This window comes from Peromyscus californicus, unplaced genomic scaffold, assembly GCF_007827085.1.
Source record: "Peromyscus californicus insignis strain IS unplaced genomic scaffold, ASM782708v3 Scaffold_2__1_contigs__length_46816999, whole genome shotgun sequence".
NCBI lineage: Eukaryota > Metazoa > Chordata > Mammalia > Rodentia > Cricetidae > Peromyscus > Peromyscus californicus.
Genome location: NW_026294540.1, coordinates 33,643,637 through 33,670,591, shown reverse-complemented (window position 1 = coordinate 33,670,591; position 26,955 = coordinate 33,643,637). Strand labels below are relative to the sequence as shown.

The window sequence follows — 26,955 nt, the reverse complement described above, 5'->3', positions numbered from 1 at the left end:
AAGGAGTGAGAGGCACAGGCATGGAACCCCAGCTACACAGTAGGCTGAGGAAGGAGAATTCCAAGTATTAGGCCAGTTAGGGCCACAGAGTGAGTACAAGGGTAGCTTGGGCTACTTGGTGAGAGCCTGTCTCAAAGGAAAAAGACTCAGTAGTACAACACTTAGAAGAACCCAGCAGTGAGTTGTTGGGGGCATGGCTCAGTGGTAGAGCACCTGTCTAGAATCCCCCAGTGATGGGTTGGGAGTGTGGCTCAGTGGTAGGGCACCTGCCTAGAAGCCCCCAGTGAGGTGCTGGGGTGTGGTTCAGTGGTAGGGCACCTGCCTAGAATCCCCCAGTGAGGGGCTGGGGTATGACTCAGTGGTACAACACTTGCCTAGCATGTGTAACCTGGTTCTATTCATAGTCACCTCCTGCCCCCTGAATCCTGATGCAAAAGGCTGAGTGACCAGGCTCACAATGCCCATCCTGCAGCCCTGTGAGGCCTGTCATCTATCCCTCTTTGCAAGAAGTCTGTGAGAGGGAGGCCCAGAACTGAACAAACAAGAGAAGAGCACCTTTGTTCTCTAGAATGGCTTTAGATTTAGAGAAACTGTGACTGCAGGAAGGAGAGTTCCCAGAGACCTCACTCTGGTGCCCACAGCTAACAGTGCCCATGAGTGGCACCACCTGTCATTGCTCCCCCAGCCAGGGACAACCCCAGGAGAGCAATGTGGCTGAGTCTAGTAGCTGTCCCAACATGTTCCAAAAGCAGTGACTGAGGCTGAGGGGCACTGGAGAGAGGGTGGGCAGGATGCCTCCATGATCTCGACATCTCACTACACACAGAAGCCAACTCTAGGGAAGGCAATCAAGATACAAAAGGCAAGATTAAGTGTTTTATATTCATTTATGAGAGCTTTGCCTGTCTGTATGTATGTATGTGTACTACAGGAGCGCCTGGTATTCATAGGGTCAGAAGAGGGCGTTGGAGCCTCTGGAACTGGAGGGATAGTTGGAAACCACCACATGGGTGCTCTTCAGCCATCTCTCCAGCCCCCAAAGATAGGGACGGAAAGTGAGTGTGAGGGAAGATGGCCGTCCTGACGGCACACCGAGGATGCACTGACATGGCAGAAATGAACGGAAGCTGGTGCAGCAGCAGCATTCAGGAAGTTGCGGCAGGGGAATTCTGAGTTTGAGAATCATGAGTTCATCTGGGATACACAGTGAGACCATGCTTCTAAAAGGCAATGGAAAAAAACAAGACTCTGGGTGGGGCACATTATGCTTGAAAGTACCGTGGGCCCCTGCAGAGGCCCAAATTACTCAGGGTCAGAGACTCTGAGCTTGCTTTACCCAGCAGGGTTGCATAAGGGGATGATTTGACCACGGGCATGTTTAGCAGCTGTTTGGAAGGGTCTGCACTTGGCTGTACCTAGCAAGAGGGAGGTCTTTTGCCTAGCCTCTTGGCATTGTTTTGTTTGTTTGTTTGTTTGTTTGTTTTTTGTTTTTTTTTGAGACAGGGTTTCTTTGTGTAGCTTTACACTTTTCCTAGAACTCACTCTGTAGCCCAGGCTGGCCTCAAACTCAGAGAGATCCACCTGCCTCTGCCTTACGAGTGCTGGGATTAAAGGCGTGCGCCACCACCACCTGGCTTGGCATTGTTATAAAAAAGTCCTTTTGAATGAAGTTCTGGGCCAGTGGGTATTGGCCCAGGTCCTCCCGAAGCTATCCTGTGTTTCTGTCTTTCTTCTTGTCGGCTAGGCCTATCATTCTATCTATCATTTCTTATCCCCCTCTCCTCAAGAGTGCCCCGGAAAAAGTGGGGGAAGGTCCCCCACAGGCCCCGAGGAAGAGATGAACATCAGGGTGGAGCTGCTCTCGAAAGTTCATCCACCTGGTCAGCTCACACCTAGACATCATTCACAACTCAAAAGTCATCAAGAAAATGTCAGCCACTGAAATGGCAAAATGTATTAACAGGCGCTTCACAGGCAGAACCCAAAGAGCCAATGGGCACAGGATGGTATGTACATGAGCCATCAGGAAAGCCTACACTAGAGCCACTGCAGGTCACATGCCTAGCGTGAAGCAGGCATCCCATGCAGAAGGGCACTGAGCGGACAGTGCTGTGGGGACTGACTGTACCACGCAGCAAAGTCACTGAAGGAACCCACACACCTCCTGAACTGTGGAGGGCAAGAGGCTGTCTGCTGCCTCCACTGAGCCCAAGACAGACTTCTGTGCGGTCTGAGGGGACTCAGGAAGTCACACAAGGAGTCAGTTGTCTTCCCTCACCAACCTCTCTCCAGAAGCCCCTGCTTTCAGACATGTAACAGGGCTGCCAAAGAGCGTGGGATGGAGGCGTGGAAGTCCTTTCTGGGGCTGGGTGGCAGAGAACTGGTATGTGATGAGCCCTACACTGCTGGGCCTGGGGTCCAATCCTCAGGGCCCAGGTGCCAGTGGCTGCTCAGTAAGGGACACTGATCTCCACGTCCACATATACCACCATCCAGAGGTTAGAAGATGGTAGGATCTAAGGCTGTCTCAGTGTGGTCCTGTGCATGGCTTCAGCTGGTCTTGTGACATCTATGAGGTCGTCTTAATGTTGTGCTAGAAGAGTAATAGATGCTGTGGGCCGCAGGAATATATTATAAGAACTCAGCTGGTTATGGCAAAGTCACTACCTGGAGGGATCAGGGAATTCCTCCAGAGGACGCCAAATCCCAAGGAGTTTTTGGTGTTATTTGGCTTGTTATATATCAGCTGTATTCTGTTATGAAAGTCATGTGTGCCTTCATAGTTTTCCCAATTGATTTCTTCCCAAGAAGGGCTAACAGTGTGGACTGATCACTCTCTGGACATACACATTCCAGGTATTTGGAGAACAGCCTCAGGAAAGGCTTTCTCTGGAATCAGATATCTCCCTTGGCCACTTTCAAGGACTAGCAGTAATAACAGTCCATATGCAAGTCTCCTGATTTAAGGTAAATTCCACAAGGAGACACCACCTAGGTCAGGTGGACGTTAAGTAATAGCTTTACACAATTCAGCTCGGACCCTCCTTTCTTACAGCCTTACTAACTTTATAGACCGCTAACTCCTTACCTAACCACTTTTAGGAATATTTAGATAACCTTCTGCGCTGACAGCTATGCTCAGCCAGAACCCCAGTTCAAGTCTCCCTGTAATTATCATCATTAGCAGCATCCGGCCAGGTCCATCCCCAGATGGAGAAAAATACTTTATCAGAGATACCTCTGTATTCTCTAAGAACAGACTTAACCATCCAGACTACCTGTTTGAGAAGGCCTGGCGGATGTGCCAATTAAGCCTTACTTCCTCCTTTCCCAAACCTTACCTCCAGTTCCAGATCTCCCTTTAACTATCACCAGAGAGGCATCTAGCTGTACACAGGTTGCCTAGCGACGGAGCACACTTTCCCCCACCCTGCAGAAAAACGGCAGATAGCTTGGACAGATAGGAGCCACAGGAAAAAAGAAGACAGTTTTATTTTCTCCCATTGACCTAGCAACTTATAGATGCTTAACATTTTCTACCAATCACGTTTAAGATTATAGTTGAGCACATAAGATCCCTCTTCCTAGATATTACCTGAATTTAGCCTTTAGTTAATTCATTTCCCCATTGGTCACTTCCTTTGGGGTTGCAAATGATAATTAACGGTTATTGCCTCCCTATGTGATTCTTATCACCCCTCCGTTTGACCCTGGAAGCCTGGTTTTGCACTGCCAAGGGACTACTGCTTGTAAGTGTATATATACCAGGACTTCCAGGGCACAGGGACGGAGAAGAGAAAAGAGAGTGGAAGAACTAGATGGGTAAGAACTTCAGAGGAACAAACTGAGATGGGGAAGAACTAGGTTGTAGGGCTAGAAGAGAATACCAGAGGAATGAGGTGGAACATGAGGAAGAGCCAGATGAGGAAGAACTAGATGGGGAAGAACAAGTTGAGGAAGAACGAGATGAGGAGAGAGAAGGAGATGGGAGAAAAGATGATATGGGAAGGAACAAGATGGATGAGAACCTAGAAGGGGCAGAACTAGATGAAGGAATTAAGATAGAACCTAGAGGGGACCACAGACAAGTGTAGAAAGAAATCAGGCTAGAAATGAGCTAAATACGAGAGCAGAATATAAGCCTGTAACTGACTCAGAAGAATAAAGTGTATGGACTAAGGAGTTTCGTGTACATAGATTCATTTCTTCTCATCAAAGATTAATTATCAGCTGGTTGTAGATTCTTCCCGGACCCTGGGAGGGGACTATCGAGGGGCTGGACCCCCATAGTCCCCGATAAATAGAGAAGGGTTTCCCGGCTTCTCTGGCCTCAGTTTCCCCTCCCATGATGCCTGCTGAGGAAGCAAGGAAAACAGCCCACCCATTCAGACCACTAGACACACGGGGTAGACGCTAGGAGACTCACTTTAGTAATGCAGCCTGTGCTCCATAAGCCTGGGCATCCCATGAGCTAAGTTGCCATAGGCCACTGCCCCTCTATATCACCAAAGGGCAGTATGGTCTATGCCTGGGGCACCTCACCCAGGTACCCAGATATGCTTCTGGGGGCAGCAGGGGCAGGGTGGGAAGGAAGGAGGGAGGGCAGAAGAAGAACAGCAAGATTCTTCACACAAACAAATTGCCAGCCTTCAGTCTCCTAGGATGGGGGTGTCTGTGTTCAGTGGGGGTGAGGAGGGGGGAGATGGGGAGCAGAAAGTGCCCAGAGCCACCCGCAAGGAGCAGTGGGGCTTGCACACTTGGTTTCCCAGGCCACATCCTGAGTACACTCACCAGAGGGAGGGGAAGGAGGAGGCTACCAGCCAGAACTGGGGAGAGGGAGGGAGCGAGGGAGGGAGGGGGAGCAGGACTGGCAGACTCTTCAGAGCTTTCCTAAGAACCTTGTAAAGCCCTGGGGATGAAGAGGCTCCTGGAAAGCTGATTCCCCAGCTTTCAGGGTTGAAAGGACTGTTACTCGTGCAATTTCAACAGTCTGTTATTCCGTGCAATTTCACCAGTCGGGGAGATAACCAAGCATGCGAAATCCATCACCCACACCCGCTGTGACAGCCCTGGGGCTGGACAAGTACCTCGGCTTCCCTTCCCAGGCCAAGCACTAGGAGCTGGGCAGGGAATCAGAGCCTAGCCTGACACTGCCTGTGGAGCCAGGCAGCTCCAGAGCTGCCCGCCTGTCCAGCTCAGTGAGAAAGCAGCTACAGACTACAGGCGTGGGAACTGGCAGGGAGGAGCAGCACGTGTGCCAAGGAAACCACGCTCACCCAAACAGAGATTTTCATGTGGCCTAAGATGGTCTTGATTTTTCCTTTTAAAGACTTTAAAAACCGTAACTCAAACCTTAGTTTGTATGCTACACAGGCTGACAGGCTGGGGCTGGGGGAGCTCAAGCTGAGGGGAGGACTGCCTGGGGCCTGGCACAGCTCCCACAGCCCCAGCCTGAGCACACAACACAGAAGACACCACAGACCTCCGGGAAGAGCCAGGTGTGCTGGTGCATACTTTATCGCAGCACTCACGAGGCAGAGGCAGGAGGATCTCTAGGAGTTTGAAGCCAACCTGATCTACATAGTAAGTTCCATGAGAGTCAGAGCTACATTGTGTGTGTGTGTGTGTGTGTGTGTGTGTGTGTGTGTGTGTGAGAGAGAGAGAGAGAGAGAGAGAGAGAGAGAGAGAGAGAGAGAGAGAGAGAGAGAGAGAAAGAGAGAGAGAGAGGTGTCTGTCCAGCCTGAGACCCTCCTGCCATGGAGAGCCAGGACAAGCCACTATCTCACACTGTGGAGCATGAAGCCTGCAGTGATGCCTCAGTGCCTACTCAAAACAAGTACCCACTATGAACTGACAAGCGACAAGTGACAGCCCATCACCACCCCTGCCGTCGTCCCCTCTCCACAGCATCTGCACCTTCTGACACACTGTGTCATCTTAACACCTGTTTTATTAGCTGTCCCCTAGCAGAGGTCAGCTCCGTGAGGACAGGCCTACCTTGTTCCTCCCAGTACCTCTGGTACTGATGTGTCTGGTATGGCACAGAGTCTACTGAATGAATGCTTAACAAATGGAACATTTCTCAGGCCAGAATGCATTTCACAGGCTTAGAAATCAGATCACCAACTGAAGCAGAAAGGGCCAAGTGGTCCAGAGAAACGGCCCCGCCTCCCTTCTGTGACAATGCAACATCTCTGCTCCTGAGTAGACATGGGGCCACTGCTGCAGGCAGAAGCAACCCCAATTTAAGAACCCTCTTCCCTACACGACCACCTGGAGACACAAGGGTTGCAGGTGAAGCAGCAGCCATCTGCAGACATCACATAAATGGATGAGGCAGGGGCAGGGGCATCAGCTGGGTCTGCAGTCATGTGCGCTCTCACTTGGCACCCAGCACCCACCTAGGCTTCTGTGCCCATCATGTGGCAGGGCTGAGGGAAAGGGGTTTCAGATCTTGGTCTGAGAAGGGAAGTGAAGCGGCATAGGTGGAGGGTCACAAGGTGCAGGAGGGAAGCTGTGTGAGTCATCACTCATGTTAGGGTTGGCATAGCCTCAAGACTACCGAGAGAGAGATCAGTGCTGCTACTGTCACCAGACACACCAGGGACCTAGCTGCAAGGAGGGGCCAGCTAAGAGCTACATAACAGAGACAGGAGGCTGGGTAAACCCTGAGGGGCTGTCACAGGCCAGAGAACCAGGTCACTGTCATCTAAAATGTGCCAATCCACCTGCCCAGAGGGTATCGCCAAACATGCCTGCTTTTGTGCCTGGGCATGTCTGAGCACTCGAGGGGCCAGGCAGCCATGTGCCCTCTACCTACGGCCAACACACAGAGACCACTCGGGAAGAGAAGAAGTGCCAGGCAGCACCAGATCCTGTCTCGGAACTGGTTTGGCTCTGCTCCCTCCCCAGGGGCATCAGCACCAATGTGAAGAAGCACCATCCAGGGGGCCGGTGAGGCATGTGAGACGACGGGCAGATGGGAGCGAGTGAGCCACTTGGCTGAGTCTGCCGCAGGATGACAGCTTTGAGGAAGAAAGGGGAGAATGGCTGTAATCTGCTGCTAAAATTTGTTGCCTTGTTTGATTCGCAGCTGAGGAAACTGTGGAGACACTGACAAGAATCTCAAAAGGAAAATTCTGGAACCTTCCTTTGATACCACGATGCAATCACTGACTACACAAAAACATCCTGCTTGCTGAGCGAGTGAGCTGACGTTTTTCTGCTAATGACCGTGGACACCCAGGAGCTGACAGAGAGTGAGGCGAGAAGGTGGCAACACCAGGGACACTCTGTGGCCCCTGGCCAGGTCCATGGCTAGTGGTCACTGGGAGGTCTGTGCAGAAGGTTCTCCAGGGTATGGTGTGGACTTCCTGAAGGGTAAGTGGCTCTTCCCACCACCTGTCCACTCTGTGACCTTCTGTTTGTTGTTCAAGTCCATGTAAGCTCAAGTGACCAGCCACTGCTCTCCACCCAGAGAGCCTTCAACAGTCACATGGCTGGGTGGGCCAGGGTCTGGTGGATTCTGTTCATATAGTATGCTCTTCCCCTAATGTATGGCTAGCCTTCCACAGGACCTCTTAGCCACCAGGGCCTCAGTTTCCCTCTGTGTGTGGGGAACATGGTGAATTTGGTCTTTTTTGTATGTGGTATACATAGGTGTGTGCAAGCGTGCTACATACAATTGGATGTGTAGGCCCATGCCACATGGAAGCTAGGGCTGGACACGGCAGTGGGGCTCCTTTACTGCTCTTAGTCTTATCTCCTTGAAACAGTATCTTTTGTTGAATGAAAGCTCATACCATTTTAGCCAGTTAGTAAGTCACTGGGCTCCACTTGTCTCCACCCTCCAATGCTGAGGTTACAGGCATGTGCTATGCTTGTCATTTTATATGGGTGCTGGGAATTTGAACTTGGGTCCTACCCACTGAACTATTTCCACTAGTACTAGTGGTCTTTAAGAACCTTTCTTCAGCTGGGTAGTGGTGGTGCACACCTTTAGTCCCGGCAATTGGGCGGGGGGCAGAGGCAGGCAGATCTCTGTGAGTTCGAGGCCAGCCTGGTCTACAGAGTGAGTTCCAACTGCTCTTGTAAAGGACCCACATTTGATTCCCAATACCCACATCAGATTGCTCACAACAACTACCTGTAACTCCAGTTGCAGGGGATCCAACATGGGCACCTATAAGTATCCATATGGGGTATATAAGTTCATGGCAGGCACACGCGCGCGCGTGCGCACACACACACACACACACACGAGAGAGAGAGAGAGAGAGAGAGAGAGAGAGAGAGACAGAGACAGAGACAGAGACAGAGAGACACACAGAGAGAGAACTTTCTAGCCAGCGAGATGGCTCAGTAGGTAATGGCGAAAGGTACTTGTCACTAATGCTGACAACCTGAGTCCTACCCTGGGACCCGTATGGTAGGAGCAGAGAAGTGATGCCCACAGGTTGTCTTACACACATGTGCTATGGTATATGCACATTCATATAAACAGACACATAAAATAAATAAATAATAAATAAAAACATGATGAAATTGTAAAAATAGAGCCCAGAGGAAAGCACCCTAGCCCCTGACCCTACAATGGAACCAGATCTCCTATGTCCCCATGGGAGGACAGCTGCCCCTGGCCTCACTCCTCTGGGTCCAGCTGCCCTAGGGAAGGTCCAGGCAGCAAGCTGAGAGCCAAGGCTGCCTGCCACTGGGTGCCTGACTCGCATACCAAGAGACCCTGCTGGAAAGAGGCAGCAACGCCAGGAGAATTAAAAAGCACAGTTAAATAACCGCCGATCCTCATGCATATTTATAAGTCACTCGACTCAAAACTAAATCAATACCTCTCCCAGCTGAGCTCCGCAGCTCCAGAGCAAGAGCGAGGCTTCGGGTGGACTGCTGGGTTTGGGAGCAGGGGGCAGAGCTGGGTCGAGGAAGAAGCAGAGGCCGCAAGTACCAAGTACGGACCACAGGGCCCCCAGGTGGTCACTGTGTGGTCTCCCCTGCCCCACTCAGCCTGCAACCTGCCCTCAGCAGCTCCAGGAACAGGACTAAGGGAATGCTTGGGCCAGCCTAGGTCAGGGCTGATTTATGACACCCTCGGGTACTAAGGTAGATCAGAAAACAGGACAGGATGTGTTGACACAGCACAGACCCCAGGCTGGACTGCTGGGCTTGAGGATAGAGCCCTAGAGAACTACAGGTAAGCCTTGCTTAGCCAAGGCAGGGCTGGTGGCTTCCATGCTATCAACTCCCTGTCCCCTTACAAGGGACAGCCTAGAGAGCCACCCACCCCAGACCTCAGTCTCCTCTGTGTATTACCTTTGGACACCGGGCTGTGTGAGCTTGCTCAACAACATGAGGGAACTTGGGGGGTGGGCTTGTACAGCTGGGACAGGAAGCCCTTGGGTCAGGTTCTCCCAGGCCCATGTCGGACTGCCCAGGCTGCACTTCCGGCCTCCAGCACCAGCCTTGGGCAACAGTGATTCATCAATGCCTAAGCGGGCAGCTCTGAGGGGCAGGGGGTGTCTCTGACTTTCTCATGAATAGACCCAGTGGCTGGGTCAGGCACTCAGACAGAGCTCAGGAAAGAGGGAAGGCTAGTGGCCACTTCAGGATGCCTAGGGTCAGCTCTCTTCAGCTGCTCTGCTTAGGCCTCATGGCAGGGCCAGACCTGTCCCAGTAGACAGTGATCCCACAGTTCCAAACATACACATGTTCTAAGACAAGTCCTGCTCCTCTATAGGCGTCAGGTTGTTCCTATGCTGTGGGTATCATTGAGTGGCTCTAAGCCCTTAGGAAGGACAAGAGGGCGGCAGATGTGAGCATGTTCTTTGCAACAGCTTTCTAGGGAAGTCAAAAGCCAAGGGGTCAACCAAACCAATGCTTTCAAGCCCATCCCTGTACCCAAAGCAGCCCCTAAGGTCTGTCTGCCTGTCCACCTGTCCATCCTCATCCCTAAAGCTAAAATGCTAATTGTAACTAATCAGCATTAGCTAACTAACTGTAACTAATTAGACATGTAATCACCTGTCTGCCTGCCCCTGGCCCATGTTGGACACGCCCAGGTGGCTACCTCTCAGTGGTCCTCAAAGTCACTGATCATATATACTATCTATGAACCCAAGGTTTCCACAAGACACCCCTAAGAACTAAAGGATGCCTACCAAACTGAGGCAACTACCAGGAACTACCAGGTGCAAACCCAGGCCCTTGCAAGGCCACCAGCCCTTGTCCATCCGGTGGCATCAGAAGTGGTGCCAGCAGTAAATACAAGGAGCATGCAGAGTCTCATCAGAACACTTATGGCCACAGGTCTCAGGGACTTGTGTCCCAAAGCCCTCTGTCACCTGGGGTACCTGTGGGTCACCAGCTCCCTCTTTCATCATTACTCTCAGTAAGAAGCTGTGTCTGATCCAGTTTGCTTCAGATAGGCTCAAAACCCAAAAGAACCCCAGAGCTGGCAAAGTCAAATTAAGACCCTGGGACCATGGAGAGAGTGACCACTTGGGGATATGGAGTGCTGTGTGCTTGCCAGAGAACAGGACCAGTCGCCACAGGGCAGGACAGTCAGAGGACTTGGAACTATGGGGGCTACACACAAGCTCAGGGATAGCTAGGCAGAGCAGAAGCCGGAGAGTTGTCAGGAGTGGTCCCCAGCTCCCCTCTCCTCTCTGCACCTGGCTTGCAAGCCCAACACATTCAACAAATCAAACAGGGAAATGGGACAGAGGCAGGTCGAGGAAGGGTGAGGCTCCGTAGCTGATGTACAGCAAATGCTTAGGGTTAAACAGTCAACATGAGGGACCCAGATGAGCTCAACTTTGGGTCTAGCCCCACCAGCTATGAGCTGGGAGAGTCCTCAGGATCCCAGTCTCAGCCTTATGACACATAGATGACAATCACCTCACTGACAGTGACAAAGATAGTCACCTGGGCTTCTAAAACTGCACAATCTGGACACAGGCACGAAATACAGACTGTTCCTGGAGGAGGGGGAGGGGTCCAGCTTGTGTCTATTGGGCCATTGCTTAGGCTGTCATTCCCAGTGTCCCCAGGCTGGGCCAGCCAGAAGAAACTCTGGAAAGCATGGAGCCTCGGTTACCATGTGCTCCTCTCTGCACAGTAACTGGCTGCTGCTCCGCCCCCATGCTCGGTTCTTGGCAAGGGCTGGCAGGAAGCTGCAGGGGCATGGGCCAGCAGTAGCAGGATCAATTATGAGATGACGGTCAAGGGTCAATGAGGGATGAGCAGGAGTCTGAGTGTGGGGCCTGAGAGCTACCATCCCTAGCATATTGATGTGCATGCCAGGGGCTTCCATCCCTGTTCCTGGGTCTCTGTCAGACAAAGCTGATTCATTTTCTCTCTCTCTTTTTTTTAAAGGCAGTCTCCTGCAGCCCAGCCGTCCTTGACATCACAATGTAAGCCAGGAAGATGACCCTGAACTTCTCATCCTCCTGCCTCCACAACTCGAGTGCTGGGGTTACAAGTGCTCAGCACCGTGTCCAGTGTATGTGGTGCTGGGGCACAAAGGTAGGCTTCACACATGCTAAGTGAGCACGAGCTGAGCCATATCACTAGCCCCTAAGATCCATGCCTCAGTGTACAGTCCAGTGTGTTAAACACACCCGTGTTATACAACCAGGACTGCCCTGCCATCCACCCAGAAATGCCTCGTCTTCCCCAACTGAAACTGGCATTAAATACTAACTCCCTGCCCCCACTCCAGCCTGGTTCTCACTTCTCTTCTTTACATCTGTAGGAACCTGGTAGTCAAGGGATTCAGACAGCATGGATATTTTACAGACAGGCTTATTTTTCTTAGTGAATATCTTCAGGGTGTATTCACACTACAGCAGGAACCAGGATTTCAGTCTGGGTTAAATAAGGTTCCATGATAGAGAAGAACCAAGTCTCATTTATCTACTTCTCTGCCCATGGACACAAGTGGCCCATGTGAGCCCAGTGTGTGAGCGTCCCTCCCAGTCTGCCTCTGATCCTTTTGAACTTGACAGGTCATGGTTAGACCAAGGTGCTCTTTGATTGTTTTGGTTTCCCTAAAACAGGGTTCTTTATATGCCTAGGCTGGCCTTGAACTTCTTATCCTCCTGCTTCAGCTTCCTGGCTGCTGAGACCAAAGGCTTGGGCCAACACATCTAGCTCCAAAGGGGGGTCGTTCAATGGCCACGGCTTCCACAGCAAGCACCATGAAGCCCCTCAAGACATTTCCCCTAGGAACCAGAGTCTTGTCTCTGTCAGCACCATACTTGATGACAAGAGAGTGCTTCAGGTGGACAGGTGACCCTAAGGCTGTCACCATGAGCAGGGCCAGCCACCTGGACCAACCTAGCCCATCTGTTTGGGCACAGATGGTGAAAGGGATGCTAAGCAGTGCCAACTATACCACACCCTGCACAGCACTGCTCCTTCCATGTAGCTCGGCCCGTCCTTGGCAGCTGCTCCATTCATTCACCTCTCCATGTTGGTCCCAGTATGCCGTTAAGACAATACACAGTGTGTGAGAGAATGTCAGTTCACCTAAAAATATGAGTCACAAGGAACAGTGATTTGTCTAAGTGCATGCCTTCTATAGTGCTGGGAGCTGGGGTGTGGCTCAGTGAGAAAGCACTTGACTAGAATCCCCCAGTGAAGGGATGGGGGTGTGACTCAGAAGTGGAGCTAGAATCCCCCAGTGAGGAGATGGGGGTGTGGCTCAGCAGTAGTTTCCTTATCATGCACATGGCCTTGGGTTCCATCTCTGCATAGCCAAAAGAAAAGGGACCTTGGGTTCCTAACTTCCTCATCTAAATCCGTCGTGAGGACCCCAAGGAGATAAAGGTGCCTTGTCATCTTAGAGTGAGATCAACAAAACCTTAGATGCATCAAGAGAGGAAGATAATCATCAAGCAGCGTGCTTTCTGGGTCATGTGTGCTGCTGAGCAGGCTGCAGGTAAAGTTGCCAATGGGCATAAGCTAGAAAGGCACAAAACTGCTGCAAGAAGGGACCATCGGGCACATGTGAGCCTGTCAGATAACCTGTCTCCTGACCAGACTGCTTATTTCGAGCCAGGCTGTCAGCCAGTAGCTGCGGGTCCAAGGGTGTAAGTTAGGGTCTGTGGAGTGTGAGGACCCTGGATGCATGGGAAGGCAGAAGGTTCCAGCAAGTTCAGTGCTCCAAGGAGGAGAAGCAGCTGGTGCCTGAGGGCCTGTAGGCCCAAGGGACTAAGCTCTGCAAGAGGTGACATTAAGGGGAAGAGGAGGGGCTTAATATGGAGGGTGCATCAGTCGCTCATAGACAATCAAAGGAAATCAGCGCCTATGGAAATTCACCATGCTAATGCCCATCAGCAAGCTGGCTGTTTTTAGTCTCCAGCGTTAATAAACATATGCAGCCTGCACTCACCTCTGTGGGTCTGCGTTCTCTGTCCCTTCATTCAGCAAGGCAGGCCTTGGAGGCCATGCCAGGAGAGACACTGAGCTCATCTCTGTTCAAGACCAGCTCCCAGCCCTGGCACAAGGTAGAGTCAGGAAGGACATATTCTTGTCTCGTGCAAGATACTAAGGCATGGTAGGGTGTGAGGTGCAGGCATGGTATACCAGCTACATGGGGGCTGAGACTAGAAGATCCAAAGTCAAGGCCTGCCTGGACTACAGGGTGGGTCTTCAGGCCAACCTGGGTAACGTAGTGAGACCCTGTCTCACAATAATCTCACAATAAAAAAGAAAATGAAGGCTGGGCATGTAGCTCAATGTACTGTGCTTGCCTTGAATCCTTCAGTGAGGGGCTGGGGTGTGACTCTATGCACTTACCTAGCATACCCAAGGCCCTTGGGTACAATCTGAACACTGCAAAGAAAAAAATAAAGGAAAGAAAAAAAAAAGGGAAAAATAGTGAAAGTAGGAAAGATCCACAGGAAGCTGCCACACAGAAGCAGTGATCATACATGAACAGTGTTCACAGCAAGCTGCCACACAGAAGCAGTGATCATACATGAACAGTGTTCACAGCAAGCTGCCACACAGAAGCAGTGATCATACATGAACAGTGTCCACAGCAAGCTGCCACACAGAAGCAGTGATCATACATGAACAGTGTCCACAGCAAGCTGCCACACAGAAGCAGTGATCATACATGAACAGTGTCCACAGCAAGCTGCCACACAGAAGCAGTGATCATACATGAACAGTGTCCACAGCAAGCTGCCACACAGAAGCAGTGATCATACATGAACAGTGTTCACAGCAAGCTGCCACACAGAAGCAGTGATCATACATGAACAGTGTCCACAGCAAGCTGCCACACAGAAGCAGTGATCATACATGAACAGTGTTCACAGGAAGCTGCCACACAGAAGCAGTGATCATACATGAACAGTGTTCACAGCAAGCTGCCACACAGAAGCAGTGATCATACATGAACAGTGTTCACAGCAAGCTGCCACACAGAAGCAGTGATCATACATGAACAGTGTTCACAGCAAGGCACAGGACAAGATCTGTTTCAGAGGGATACAAGGAGTTCCCCAACTAAGAGACAAGAGCAGGCCTGTAGACAGTGCTAAGTCTCTAAGTTCACCCTATTCTCACAATTCTAGTCAAGATTCCCAGTCTGCAGAAGAGGTATAGACACTGGCCACAAGGAGCTGCACAAAGGTCCTGGGCAAGGGTCGGGGTCAAACACTGCAACATCGGAGACTCTGTGGATACCTGGAGGGGAGGGTGCTGGCCATGGCTAGCCTGAGCAGGATGGGGGTGCTAGCCATGGCTGGGCTAGGCAGAGCAAATGGGTTCCGGACAGTGGCAAGAGGGAATCTGACTTGGACTCTGCAGCCTGGCAACACTGCATGGCAGTCTAGAGGTGCAGTGTCCCGTGGGCCTCAAAGACATTCCAGGTCCTTAGGAAAGAACAGGCTGATGTGGACTGGCAGGCGGAGATTGTCTAAGATGCTCCTAGAGGAGACCCAGGTCTCTGCCCTGATGTCTGAATGCTGGTCTATGCCACTTCTTGCCCTATGGCCTTCCATGGCCTTTGCGTAGGGAGCATGGATGCTACTTCCTCAGTGTTACTCGGCACTCAGGCTGCGTCTGGGAGCCAAGAGAGGTTGGTGCTGGCACAGTCTGGAAATCATGAATCCAGACAAGGCTGGTTCCTCCACAGAGTATCTAAGGGCCTTGCCTGACATGGGTGTCTCACAGTACGTGACACCTTGACACTGCAGAAGTGTGTGCAGCAAGCCACCAGGAAGCCAGAGGCCTGGGTCAGCAGCCAGGGATCAATCCTGGAAGGATGGAGGTGAGGTGTGAGGGGTGAGGGCTTGGGAAGGTGCTGTCCTTGACTTGGGCCAGAGGCTCTGGATGCGTGCTACTGACAGGAGCCAGTGAGGCAGCAGGAAGGCAGAGGGAGGGTCACACATTCGGCAGATCTCAGGCTGCTGCAGGGGAAGGTGGATATGAAGCAGGTGTGGGCACAGGAAGAGGTGAGGCTGGGCACCCTAACCGCACTGCTGCCTGTGACGCAGACAGGAGCAGGGACGTCTGCAGGCGCGGAAAGCTTTCCGCTCCCAGGAAACCCAGCAATTTTCTGCCCACTCCATTTCCAAAAAAGATATACTGATTTTAAATGTCACTGGGCAGCCGTCTGGGCTCTGTTCTGAGAGGCGCTTTAGGAGGACTGTAAGGTGGCACGGACACCAGCCCAGCCCCCCTCGGCCCCCCGACTGTGGGAGGAATGTGCCAGGTTGAGCTGGAAGGATGGTCAGCTCAGAGGCCTGGCTCTGGGGTCCACGGGCACAGCCTCTTGGTAGAGGGAGGAGCTCAGCTCCATGATGAGGCGATACTGTGGGACGGCGGGGGCCGGGGCGTCAGATTCCAGAGATGAATTCGCTTAATTACATGCATGCTCGAGTGCTTAGAGGAAGTGTACAGATGTCTGCAATTTAGTTTCAAATGCATCAAAAGAATAAAATGGACTGATGGATGGCGGAGGGATGGGTAGGGATGTCATACAGCCACAAGTGTGCCGTTCCTGGCAGGATGTAGGTGGTGGGTAAGTGGGCATTCACTGTAAAATTCTTTCAACTTCTTTAACTTGAAAATGCTCACAGAAAAAACGCTAGGGGAATCGTCAAGGACCAGTTTCCATAGAGGCCTGTCCTTACTGCCTATGATGGAGGACCCAGGAGGCATGACCAAGTGCCAGGGCTGGGTAGCAATGAGTGTTCCATAGGGAAGGAATCTCGCTTGTCATCCGCCCTGCAGGGAGGCCAGGGCCCAGGCAGTTCTTGTGGACAGGCTCCTCTGTGCCTCAGGGTGGTCAGAGACCCTGCGAGGCCTCTCCTTGGTGACCCCACACAATATCCTGACCTAGCACACATGAGGAGGCCTTGGTGGGGATGTTGTGAGGAGCTTGGGCCTCAGTGATAAAGCAGCTGTTCCTGCTCTTTGGGGATACACAAGGAGCCTAGGGGATAGAGACTTTGGATCTCATATCTCCCTCTGTGCCAGCCTCAGTTTCCCCATTTCTAAGTGAGGCCTCCTTGCAAATTTTCCCCCTTTCCCTTCCCCTTTCCACATAGGATCTCAATATGTAGTCCAGGCTCTGAAACTTAAAAGCCTACTTGCTCAGCCTCCTCAGTGCTGAGCCCACAGGTCTGCACCACTGTGTCTAGCCTCCCTGAAGCTTTGACAGGGCCGTCTGTGAGTCCTAAGTTTGCTATCCGCCCAGCCAGTTGGTGAGAGATCCCATTTGGCAAGTAGACCTTAGCACCCCTTTACCACCCCCTAGCTGCACTAGCAATCCGTGCAGGTCACCCTGGTCAATGCACAAACAGCCGGTGACTCAGGAGACCCAGGAAGGATGGCGTCAACTTGGCCAGTGCGCATGTAGCCACTGTGATGACCCGTCCACTGAGCCCCAAGCACGCCCACACACCCAGCTCTAAGTGGTCACTGGAGTTTTGCTTCCTCGCCAACCAGCTGTGAACTAATTACAAAAACTTCTAACTAGTTGAGCTCCCTCTCCGAGCATATGTTCCCAATTAAGATGAACCGCAGCTGATTTTAATCAATCTTCCTTGAAGCGCCAACTTGAAGCTACTCTTCTTCTCTGGAGGGAAGGAGTGAGGAGGAGAGCGGGAGAGCGGGAGAGCGGGAGAGCGGGAGAGCGGGAGGCCGCCTGCATACTGAACACACGGGGAAGGCTTGAGGAACCAGCTAAAGGCTGGCCAAGCACTTCGAGGTTCCAGGCCTAAGAAGCCCCGTTAGAGCAGCATAGAGAGCCTGGCTCTCATATCATCAAGAGCTATGGCCAGACCACCAGGAGAAGCCCCAGGATGCATGTTTCTTCCCTGGTGCCCAAGGGGCCCAGGTTCAGGACCAACATATAATGGGAATAAGGTCTTTGGCCTTGATGAGAAAGTGACTTGCTGAGCATCTAACAAGGGCTTGTTGCTGGGGTGTGTCTGTGTGTGTGTGTGTGTCCGTGTGTGTCCGAGGGGCTCAAGTTCAGGACCAACATATAATGGGAACAAGGTCTTTGGCCTTGATGAGAAAGTGACAGAGTACTTGCCGAGCATCTAACAAGGGCTTGTTGCTGGTGTGTGTGTGTGTGTGACTCTAGCACAGGATCCCCCCAAGAATCCTCATCACCCCAGCCATAAAAAGAAAGTGCAGGGGCTCAGATGGGAAATGAACATGCCCAAGCCCACCCAATGTGTGTGTGTGTGTGTGTGTGTGTGTGTGTGTGTGTGTGTGTGTGTGTGTTGGGGGGGGGGGGGCTCCTCTTCCCACATGTCCCAGTCACCTTCTGACTCAGGAAACTCTTCCTGGGCCACTCCCGAGCCAAACCAAGGACCAGTGTGGTATGTCACAGCCTCCATCCCCATGTGATCAGAAGGACCTGCTACCACCCTGCCATCCACTGTTGCATACAGGCTGCTCAGACAAGCTGTCCTGCCCACTGAAAGGAGAACAGATGAGAAACCCACTTTGATGTTCAGGCTGGATGGGAACTGTCCCTTACCATAGGTGACTAATGCCACCTTGCAGGACCAGTTCAGCCCTAGGTGGAAAAACTTGCACTGCCCAGATATGACACCCACTGGGATACACAGAGCAGACCCTGTCTGAAGCAGTTAGCATGGGGCCCTTGAGCTGAGGCCAGTGGCCTGGGAAGGAGACTTAATTATCCAAGACACAGACAACTGCCAGGCTGGCCCACCCACAAGCTGGTCTAACGAGGGTGTGGGGGACATAGAGGGGGTAGGCTGGTGTGCAGAGGGGAATGTGAAGCTCAGCCTAACTCCCAGGATCAAAAAGCTTGAGTAAATGGATTTGTCTTTACTAATAAAACAGATGACACTTGCCTGGAAAGAACTTCAGTGTGAGTGGCATAGGATGGGGATGTCGAGCCAGCATTCTGGCCATCACCTGGTCTTCCTGATACATGCCCATCTGTGAAGTCCAGCTGAGACCCTGTACTGCTAAAAGGAGAAGATGGTTTGAGACGCAACAGGAGTCGGGGTGTCCTGCTATAACCTCTTGCCCTGAGGGCGGAAGCAGGGCTGGAGGACAGTGAACGACCCTGGCCCAAGAGCAAGTGTGGAAAGCCCACACAGGAGAGTCAGGCCCCACAGGACAGTCGAAGTAACCCCTTTCCCTGTGTCTGGCTCTGGAAAGCCCCCTTCCTGGAGTATAAGCACATTCTACAGAGGTGGTGGTAGCTGTGGGGTGTCTAGAAATTTCTACCACTGTGAGGGCTGAAGCCACAGCTGCCTATCCGCCACCTCAGACCTCCGTGATAACTGGGTACATCAGCCCTGGCCATCATATCATGACACGGACATCGCTCTTCAGGGCCCAGGACTCAGTCCGCTACACTGCTCTCCACCACGCTGTGGGTATGGTTCATGTATGGACTTGGTACCTGCCTACTTGCACTGTTGAACACAGAAGCACAGAGCAGGTGTGGGCATGGCCCAATAGCACCTGACCCCAGCAAGGGTCTGAACTCCAGGTCTGACCAGTGTCAGAACACACACTTGTGGCCATTCCACTCTTGTCTCACTCACATGGGCCACAGAACACTGTCCCTGAAGTCCCAGCTAGCTGCACTGAAAGCCATTTATCACCCTATCCTGACACAATTCTGCAGCCAGGTAGCCTTGATTCACCCTCCAGCAGCCCTCGGCCCAGGACAGTGGCCCAATTAGAAGGGAACAGGATGACAGGTCCTAGGGCTGGGCATGAGTACAGCCAAGGTTCAGAACACCTCACTTCATCAAAGTTGTCACCTCTCCCATCACCAAGATTGGTAATGGGGACACGATTTGATTGCCTCTAATAGGTGCCAAGGTAAAAATCAATGGCCTGTCTAGAAGCCGGGCAATCTCTAACCTGTGGGCTTCTTGCCATGAGCAGTGTGATCAGGAGGAAGAAAACTAAAAAGAAAAGAAACAGTCTGGTGCAGACAGCAGTGAAGGTCATGGCCACAGGAAAATGGGAGTGATGGGAGACAGCACCAGAGAGAACAGAAGCTGAGGTCAGTGCTGAGAAGCAGAGAGACCAAGGGCATGAGGAGGGCCCTGGGCAATGATCCTGATGGGTGGCACAGGTCTATGCAGGACCCAGGAGGAGCTCTCAGCCAGGTAAGGGCGGATGTGCAGGAGGAAGTCCAGGGTTCCATTCATGGGAGCTGGAGCGAGTAGAGACTGAGCAGGGCACATCTCTCCGGCCATCCCATTACCCACCTGTAGGGTGAGCCTCTCCATCTGCATCTCCAGTGCCTGCTTTTCCTGCTCCAGGCGACTCCGCTCACCCTCCAGCTCCTCCACCTTCAACCTGCAAGGAGATCATGACATGATCAGGTGCCGCTACAGTCCGACTCAGATGGAAGGTCATGGCCATGGTGCTGATTCCAAGGGTGCAGGGTGGGTAGCAGGGGGTAGCACTTGTTCAGGCACAAGAGCTCAAGCCAGTGGGTCTTGGCTGACCCTACAGCTTGGCTAGAAGCAGGTAAGAAATCTCAGGCCTCTTGGTCCACCCTGGAGGGTGACCACAGGCTGGAGAGGAAACTGAGATATGGAAAAATGACCTCAGGAGTCTTCAGAATGATAAAAAGGCAAGAGTCCTAATGTGGCAGGGAGGGGAATGGGGACATGGGAGTTTTAGACAAGCCATCAACCCCTAGATCCAGCTGAATACACAACACACCAACCATGCCACCCAATAACAATGGAGCAAGTTCTGAAATCTGTATCATCCAGGGGCCTGAAAAGGAAACAAACTGGCCCTGACCACGTAAGAACTGTAGCAGACAACCAAAGCAAGCCAAGGGCAAAGCTCTGGCCACCTGGAAATGTAACAACACACTAAATACACTGTTCAAAGACAGTTGAGGAAATCGGAAACTATGTTGAACTAGACCCAGTATATCTAAGAAAGCCAAGCTCGAAGAAAAATGTGTAAGATCCAGTGTTCTTATGAGAAAGAAGTATCTCAAGTCAATAACCAAGGCTTCTACCTCAAGAATAAAGGATGAGCATGCTGGGTACACACCTGTGATCCAGCCTTCAGGAAATGGAGGCGGGGGGGGGGGGGCAGGAATTCAAGGCCAGTTTTATGAGATAGATCTCACTGTGTAGTCCTGGCTGGCCTGGAATAGTACACAGAAGACGCCAGAACAGACCTAATGCATGGCCACAGAACAAGTTTTAGTAAGTTAAGATATTCATTTAATAGAATGCATGCCATAAATGAAGATCGAGACCAATGGCAGAGGGAAAGCTAGAAAAACCTTAAGTAGGAGGCAATTCAACAATATGCTTTTGTTGGGGAGCTGGCTCTGGGGCTAAGTGCTTGCTTTGAAAGCTTGAGTTCCAGTCCCCAGCACCTACATGAAAAGCTGGGCATGGTGATTCCCACTTGTAATCCCAGTGTTGGGGAGGCAGAGACTAGAGCAGTGGTTCTCAACCTGTGGGTCATGACCCCTTTGGGAGTCAAATGACCCTTTCATAAGTGCCACTTAAGACCATCAGAAAATACAGATCCTTACATTATGATTCATAATAGTAGCAAAATTACAGTTATGAAGTAGCAATGAAAATAATTTTAAGGTTGGGGGTCACCACAGCATGAGGAACCATGTTAAAGGTTGAGAACCACTAGATTAGAGGATGTCTGGGGCTCGGCAGCAAGCCGGTCTAACCAAACCGGTGAGCTCCAGTGAGAGATGCCGCCTCAAAGGGCAGGTGTGAGGCTCTATGAGGGTGGACACCTGAGGCTGGCCTGTCTCACCCGCACCCCCCCCACACACACACACCCACACACCTATAAAAACAAAGTTTTAAGAAACTCCTATCTGAAGTAACTCCTGGGTCAGAAAAGAACTCACAGAGAGATTAGGAAATGCCAGAGACAAACACCAAGAAAGGACTGAGGGTTCCAAACACAAGGAAGATGTCACATTAAAGTCTCACAGTGGGCGCCCCCCTCCCACACACACACACAAAAACCCTAAAACACACACACACACACACACACACACACACACACACACAAAAAAAAAAAAAAAAAAACAAAAAAACAAAAAAAAAACCAAAACCAGAAAACGGAGAGCAGCCTGAGCTGGAAGCTGGCAGCGGGCTAAAGACAATGAGGATTGGGTTGTGTGAAAGCACAGAGCAAAAGCCCAGCACCAGAAGCCCACGGTTTGAAAAGGGCCCCAGCAACAAGCCTTCACGTGGCAAGCAAAACCAACCAGGGAGAAGAGCTCACTACGAAATGGGAGGATTCCAGAGGACAGACCCACTGACTTCACAGGATAAAGGTTGCAAAGCGATGCTAGGGACAAAGGGACACATATGACGCAGGCAGACCCCCACTGATGCCACTTTCCAAGATGACCCTGAGAAGCAGATAATCCTTCGCTTAACATAGGGGTCAAATCAGAGGTCAAAGGCCTCCCAACCAAGAGGGCCAGGCCAGCGAACACAGTAAATGCTCAAGGGATTACACACTCTTCCCCAACTCTGCAGAGAAAAGGAGGAGAAGGAAGCCCTTCTTCACTCACTGAGACCAGCAGCAGGCAGACACCGAATGAAGGCAGATTCCTCCAGAAGACCTAGGCCAAGCAGGGCCTGGTGGGGTAGGCCTGCCAAGCTAGCTATGTGGAGACTGAGGCAGCAGGATCAAGGATTCAAGGCCTTCCTGGGTCACAGGTTAAGTTCAAGGACTAGTCTCAAAATGTAAAACGCAGTCACAGAAAGAGGGCGGAGAAGGTAGCTCGGGGCAGAGCGCTTGCCTAACGTGTGAGGTCCTGGGTTCAAACCGTAAAACCTAAAATTAAAATGAAATTTTAAAAATATGAAATAAAAACTGAAATTATTTTTTTAAAAGAAACAAATAGAACTGAGACCAGTAAACCTGGGGGACAGATGTGGAAACACCTAACCCACTATAAGCTGTTCACTGGAAGCTTCCCACGCTGTGGCAAGGGGGTTTGAAAACAACACAGGAATACAAGGCGTCTCAACACCTAAAAACATGCCATGCGACCCTTCAATGAGCAAGGGCAGGAAGCCCCTCCTCCATGCTGCTGAGACAGGAAATCCCTCCATCACCGAGGGCAGCAGCCTCAACAGGACATGGCGGTCCTGGGGCGGGGGTGGGGGAACGGGGAGAAGGACAGCTGCATGATTTCCTCAGCACGAGGCCTGTGAGGTGGCTCAGTGGGTTAAGGACTTGCCATCCAGCCTGACGACCGGAGTTCCAGCACACGGTGGAAGGAGAGAACATATTCCCAAAAGCTATCCTCCGACCTCCACATGTCACCACGGCATTCCCACACATACACTCTATCAACGTAATAAAGTAATCTCTTTTAACTGGGACAATGCCTGCTCGGACAGCTTCCATCTGACCAGACGGCCAAAGCAATTAGACAAGACAATGAAATAAAGGCTTCTAAGCTATAAAGGCAGTAAAGTGCTCTATTCACAGATGCCCTGTTGATACACAGACCCAGCAAAGCAGCACTGTAAAAATCCACATGTGAGAACTCTGTTGCACACTCCATCTGTCATATCATCTGAGAAAACAAAACATTTGAAAATAAATTTACACAGAGTGGGATGATTCCCTAAGTCCTCTAAGACCTGCAGAGCACTGTCCCCCCCACCCCCAAAAAAGAATGAAAACCCCTGTGGATATAGACACTTGGGGCTGGAGAGATGGCTCAGGAGTTACAAACACTGGCTGCTCTTACAGAGGAACCAAGTTCAGTCACCAGCACCCACACAGGTTGGCTGACAACTGCCTGTACCTGCAGTTCCAGGGGATCCAGTGCCCTCTTCTTGACTCCACAGGTACCTGCACTCACGTGCACATACTCATGCAAATACACACACATACACATAACTTTCATAAACATGAAGACATGTATGTTCAGGGACAGGTGAGATTAATGGGGTAAAACAGACAGAAAGGAACAGCCAGCTGGGAAGATGCATCTCCTGCCTCCAGACTCACAGCCATGGAGGGTGGAATGTTCCTTGAGATGCCCCAAGAGTGCTGTGCTGAGTGCAGGGGGCCGGTGCTAAGAGACGACAGGCAGAGTCCACCCAACTGGGCATGCTAGGCCAGAGCAGACCACAGGCTCAAGTGTGTGAACAAGGATCTGATGAAACCATTTGATTAAATGACCACGTTCACCCCCTGCTCACAGGCACCCAAAGGAGCCTCTGCAGCACAGAAAGGTAAAGTGCTGGCCTCAGAGGCAGGAGGACTTGGGTTTGATCCCCGGAATCCATGAGAAAACCAAGCTGAGTGGAAACAAGTTTCCCTGAGCTCTCTGGCCTACTCCCTTAGCCTGTTGGGTGAGTTCCAGAGCAGGATCCAAAACACCAGGGTGGATAGCTTATGAGGAATGGTAACTGAGGTTGTCCTCTACTGCCACACAGGCAAGCATACACACCTGTCCAAGTGCCCACAGCGGTCCGACTCAGACAAGTGCACCAGCACATTCAGGAGCGCACACACACGAGGGAGCAGGCCCTCGGTTCCAGAACAGACTGCTGAAGGCCCGAGGACACACAGGGAGCTCCCACACAACATGAAGAGCAGGCAGCAAGCTGACAGTACAAACGGCATATTCGCTTGTTGTTGTTCCTTTAGTTCTTCTGTTTTGGTTTGTATGTGTGTTTCGTTAAAAAACATACGAGCTGGGCATGGTGGTACACGCCTTTCATCTGGGCACATGAGAGGCCAAGGTTAAAGAGTAAGAGTTCAAGGCTAGCCTAAGCTATACCGCACACCTTCATCTTGGGAAAGAAGCAGAAGCAACAAAACAAACAAGCACAGAGACTGCTAAAGATGGCGGTGTGAACACGGCACTTAGGAGCAGTCTCTTAGAATGTCACTGAAGTAGCACTGAATAAGGGCAGCCTTGCTTCTCTGAAGCCTGACGACAGAAAATAAAAGGGACAGCATCAAAAACACCTTAGAAGTTGGAAGCAGATGGGGGGTGGGGCAGTGACCTCTACAGCTGGATCCCTGACTGTGACTGACCCCACACGAGCTCCTGCCATACAGAGCCCTGCCAGAGGGTTCCAGAAGCAGGATGGGGGAGGAAGGAGGTTGAGCTGGGACAGGGTAGAAGGTCTTCCAGAAACTTTGTGCACTTAAAGAAATGCAAGTCACAGCTTCTTCCTGTTCGCTCAGCTCTCAGAATGAATTATTTCTGGAGGGTCACTGCATGTGTCACTGGCTACCATGACAGCCTCACCCCAGCAGCACTCCCTTGGCTGTGCTTTGTAGATACACCCCATCTTCTAGAGGACTGATGAGTCAACCTGGTGCCCATGGGCTTCAGCTGGTGAGCAGGGTCCCCAAGGCCAACCTTCTAGGCCTGGAGCCATCTTTCCTGGAGCATTATAAGTATGATTTCACATTTAAAGTGTTTGTCAACTGGATTCTACATCTTGGTTCAGGGGTTTATTTTGTTGGCTCCTTTGGAGACAGGTCTCATGTAGCTCAGGCTGGTCTTAACTCTTTATATAGCCCAGAATGACTCCAAACTCCGATTCTTCTACCTCCACTTTCCCAGGCTGGGTTTAGCTTTTGGTTCTGAGGGGTGTGACTGGTCGGGCTGGTGGGAAGCTGGTGTTTCTGTAATACCCTTCAATGGCCACAGGCTCTCTATACAGCAGTGTCCCCGTGTCATTCCTGATACCGTTCATTTGTTTCTCCATGTACGTGTCACTTTCGTTGGCACTTTGTCAATTTTATGGATTTTTGCCCCAGAAAAACAGCCTTTTGCTTCAGCATTTTTCTCAATTGTGTTTCTTTTTTCAAGTTCATTACCTCCTTCTTCCTCCTCATCCTGGGCTCCTTTGCTTGCCATGTCCTCCTGGTGGCGGAGCCAGGGCCTCTGCTCTGTCAGCTGGAACGCTGGGTGCCGCGGGTCCTCTTCTCTCCGCGGATCTGATCTGATGAGAGTGTTTTCATCAGCGTTTACTTGTTCCTCTTCCTGTCGGATCCGCAGGCAGTTAGAAGCATGCTGTTAATTTCCACATGGGTACAGCTTTTCCTCTTGCATTCTGTTACTGATATCTAGTTTGAGGTGGGTGTAGCTAGACGGCATACTCTCTATGCACCTTAGATGTGTCTGTCTGTCTGTCTCTGTGCGGTTGTGTGTGTGCATGTGTATATGCCCAAGTGAACACCCAAGCAATGTATGTGCAAGCCAGAGGAGGACATCAGGTGTCCTACTCTATCATTCTCCACCTATTGTCTTTAGACAGGGTCTCTCACTGAACCCCAAGCTAGGCTGGCGGCTAGCAAGCCCCAGCGATCCTCTTGTCTTATGCCACCAGAGTTTCTGGCAGGCAATGTGCAGTGATGCCTAACTATTTACCTGGGTGCTAGGGATTTGAACTCAGGTCCTTGTGTCTCTGTAGGATCACTGCATGTGTCACCTGCTACCATGACATAGCTGTTACCCAGTGGGCCATCTCTCTGGTACCTGATTCCTAAGGTTTTGTGAGGGTTTGTTTTACGACCAGAAACATAGCTAATAATGGGGAACCTTCCTGGTGCATTCTAAGGGTATGGGAACAAAGAGCTCCACAAACAGACTGGACTCTGATGAACGCTCATGACTGTTCCATGTCTGCTCATCCTACCAACCACAGGGAGGAGTGTACCATCCATCCATCACCCAGTTCTAACTGATCCACTTCCTGCATCCCTGTGTTCTGCCCTTTAGCACAGGCAGTAGCATGGATCGAGATCAGAGGAAGGCCCTACACACACCATAATGGCATAGAAGAGCCCTGACACTGGTGGCTGTGGGCGTGGCTCCCCACAGCGTCCAGCTGACACCAGCCTCCACTGGGCAGAGCTTGCTCACCATCCAGCTTGCTCACACTGTTGCTGCTTTGCTCTGCTGGGGCAGAGGTGGGTGTTGGTGGGTACATGATCCCTTCCTGTCACTGGCCACTTCAATAGGCAGTCAGAAGATCACCTACAATTAGGCTGCTTCTTCCTTTTCATGGCCTAGTTTTAGGTGTTTCTGTTAGTGTCTACTGCTATGACCACTTGCCTCCACCTCTGTCCCCCAAGTCTGCCATGTATATATAGGTCTGCAGGTACAGGAAGAGGACCCAGGAGGAGAGCGGCCACCCAGTGACCCGAGCTGGATACTGAAGACCTCTTTTATAACCAGCTCCCCCTCGCCTACCTGTTTCTTATGCCCATGATGCCACATCTGCTGGACTACAGGTTGGCCTCAGTCTCCTGAAAGGAAGAGGTCTTTGGACTGAGGACAGGCTATCAGGTGAGGAAGGACATCACCTCATTGCTAGCAGAAACTGCTGTCCCCTACTCAGCTCCCAGCAGCTGTCAGGACTACACCCTTCAGGTCTATGTCTCCAAAGACACATGAGGCCACAAAAAGAG

General features: G+C 51.4%; 1 protein-coding gene across 3 annotated transcripts in view; it reads right to left on the bottom strand.

Moving 5' to 3' along the window:
- Positions 1–26,955, bottom strand: part of Mad1l1 (mitotic arrest deficient 1 like 1) — a 334,799-nt gene that overhangs the window by 79,595 nt on the left and 228,249 nt on the right. For 2 of the 3 annotated variants that reach the window (XM_052754234.1, XM_052754235.1), the window contains one exon: positions 19,749–19,839. In XM_052754234.1, coding sequence (XP_052610194.1) covers positions 19,749–19,839 — 91 coding nt within the window. Of the gene's footprint in view, positions 1–13,812; positions 13,866–19,748; positions 19,840–26,955 lie in introns of those variants that run through there. The other variant, XM_052754237.1, reaches the window with a different exon arrangement.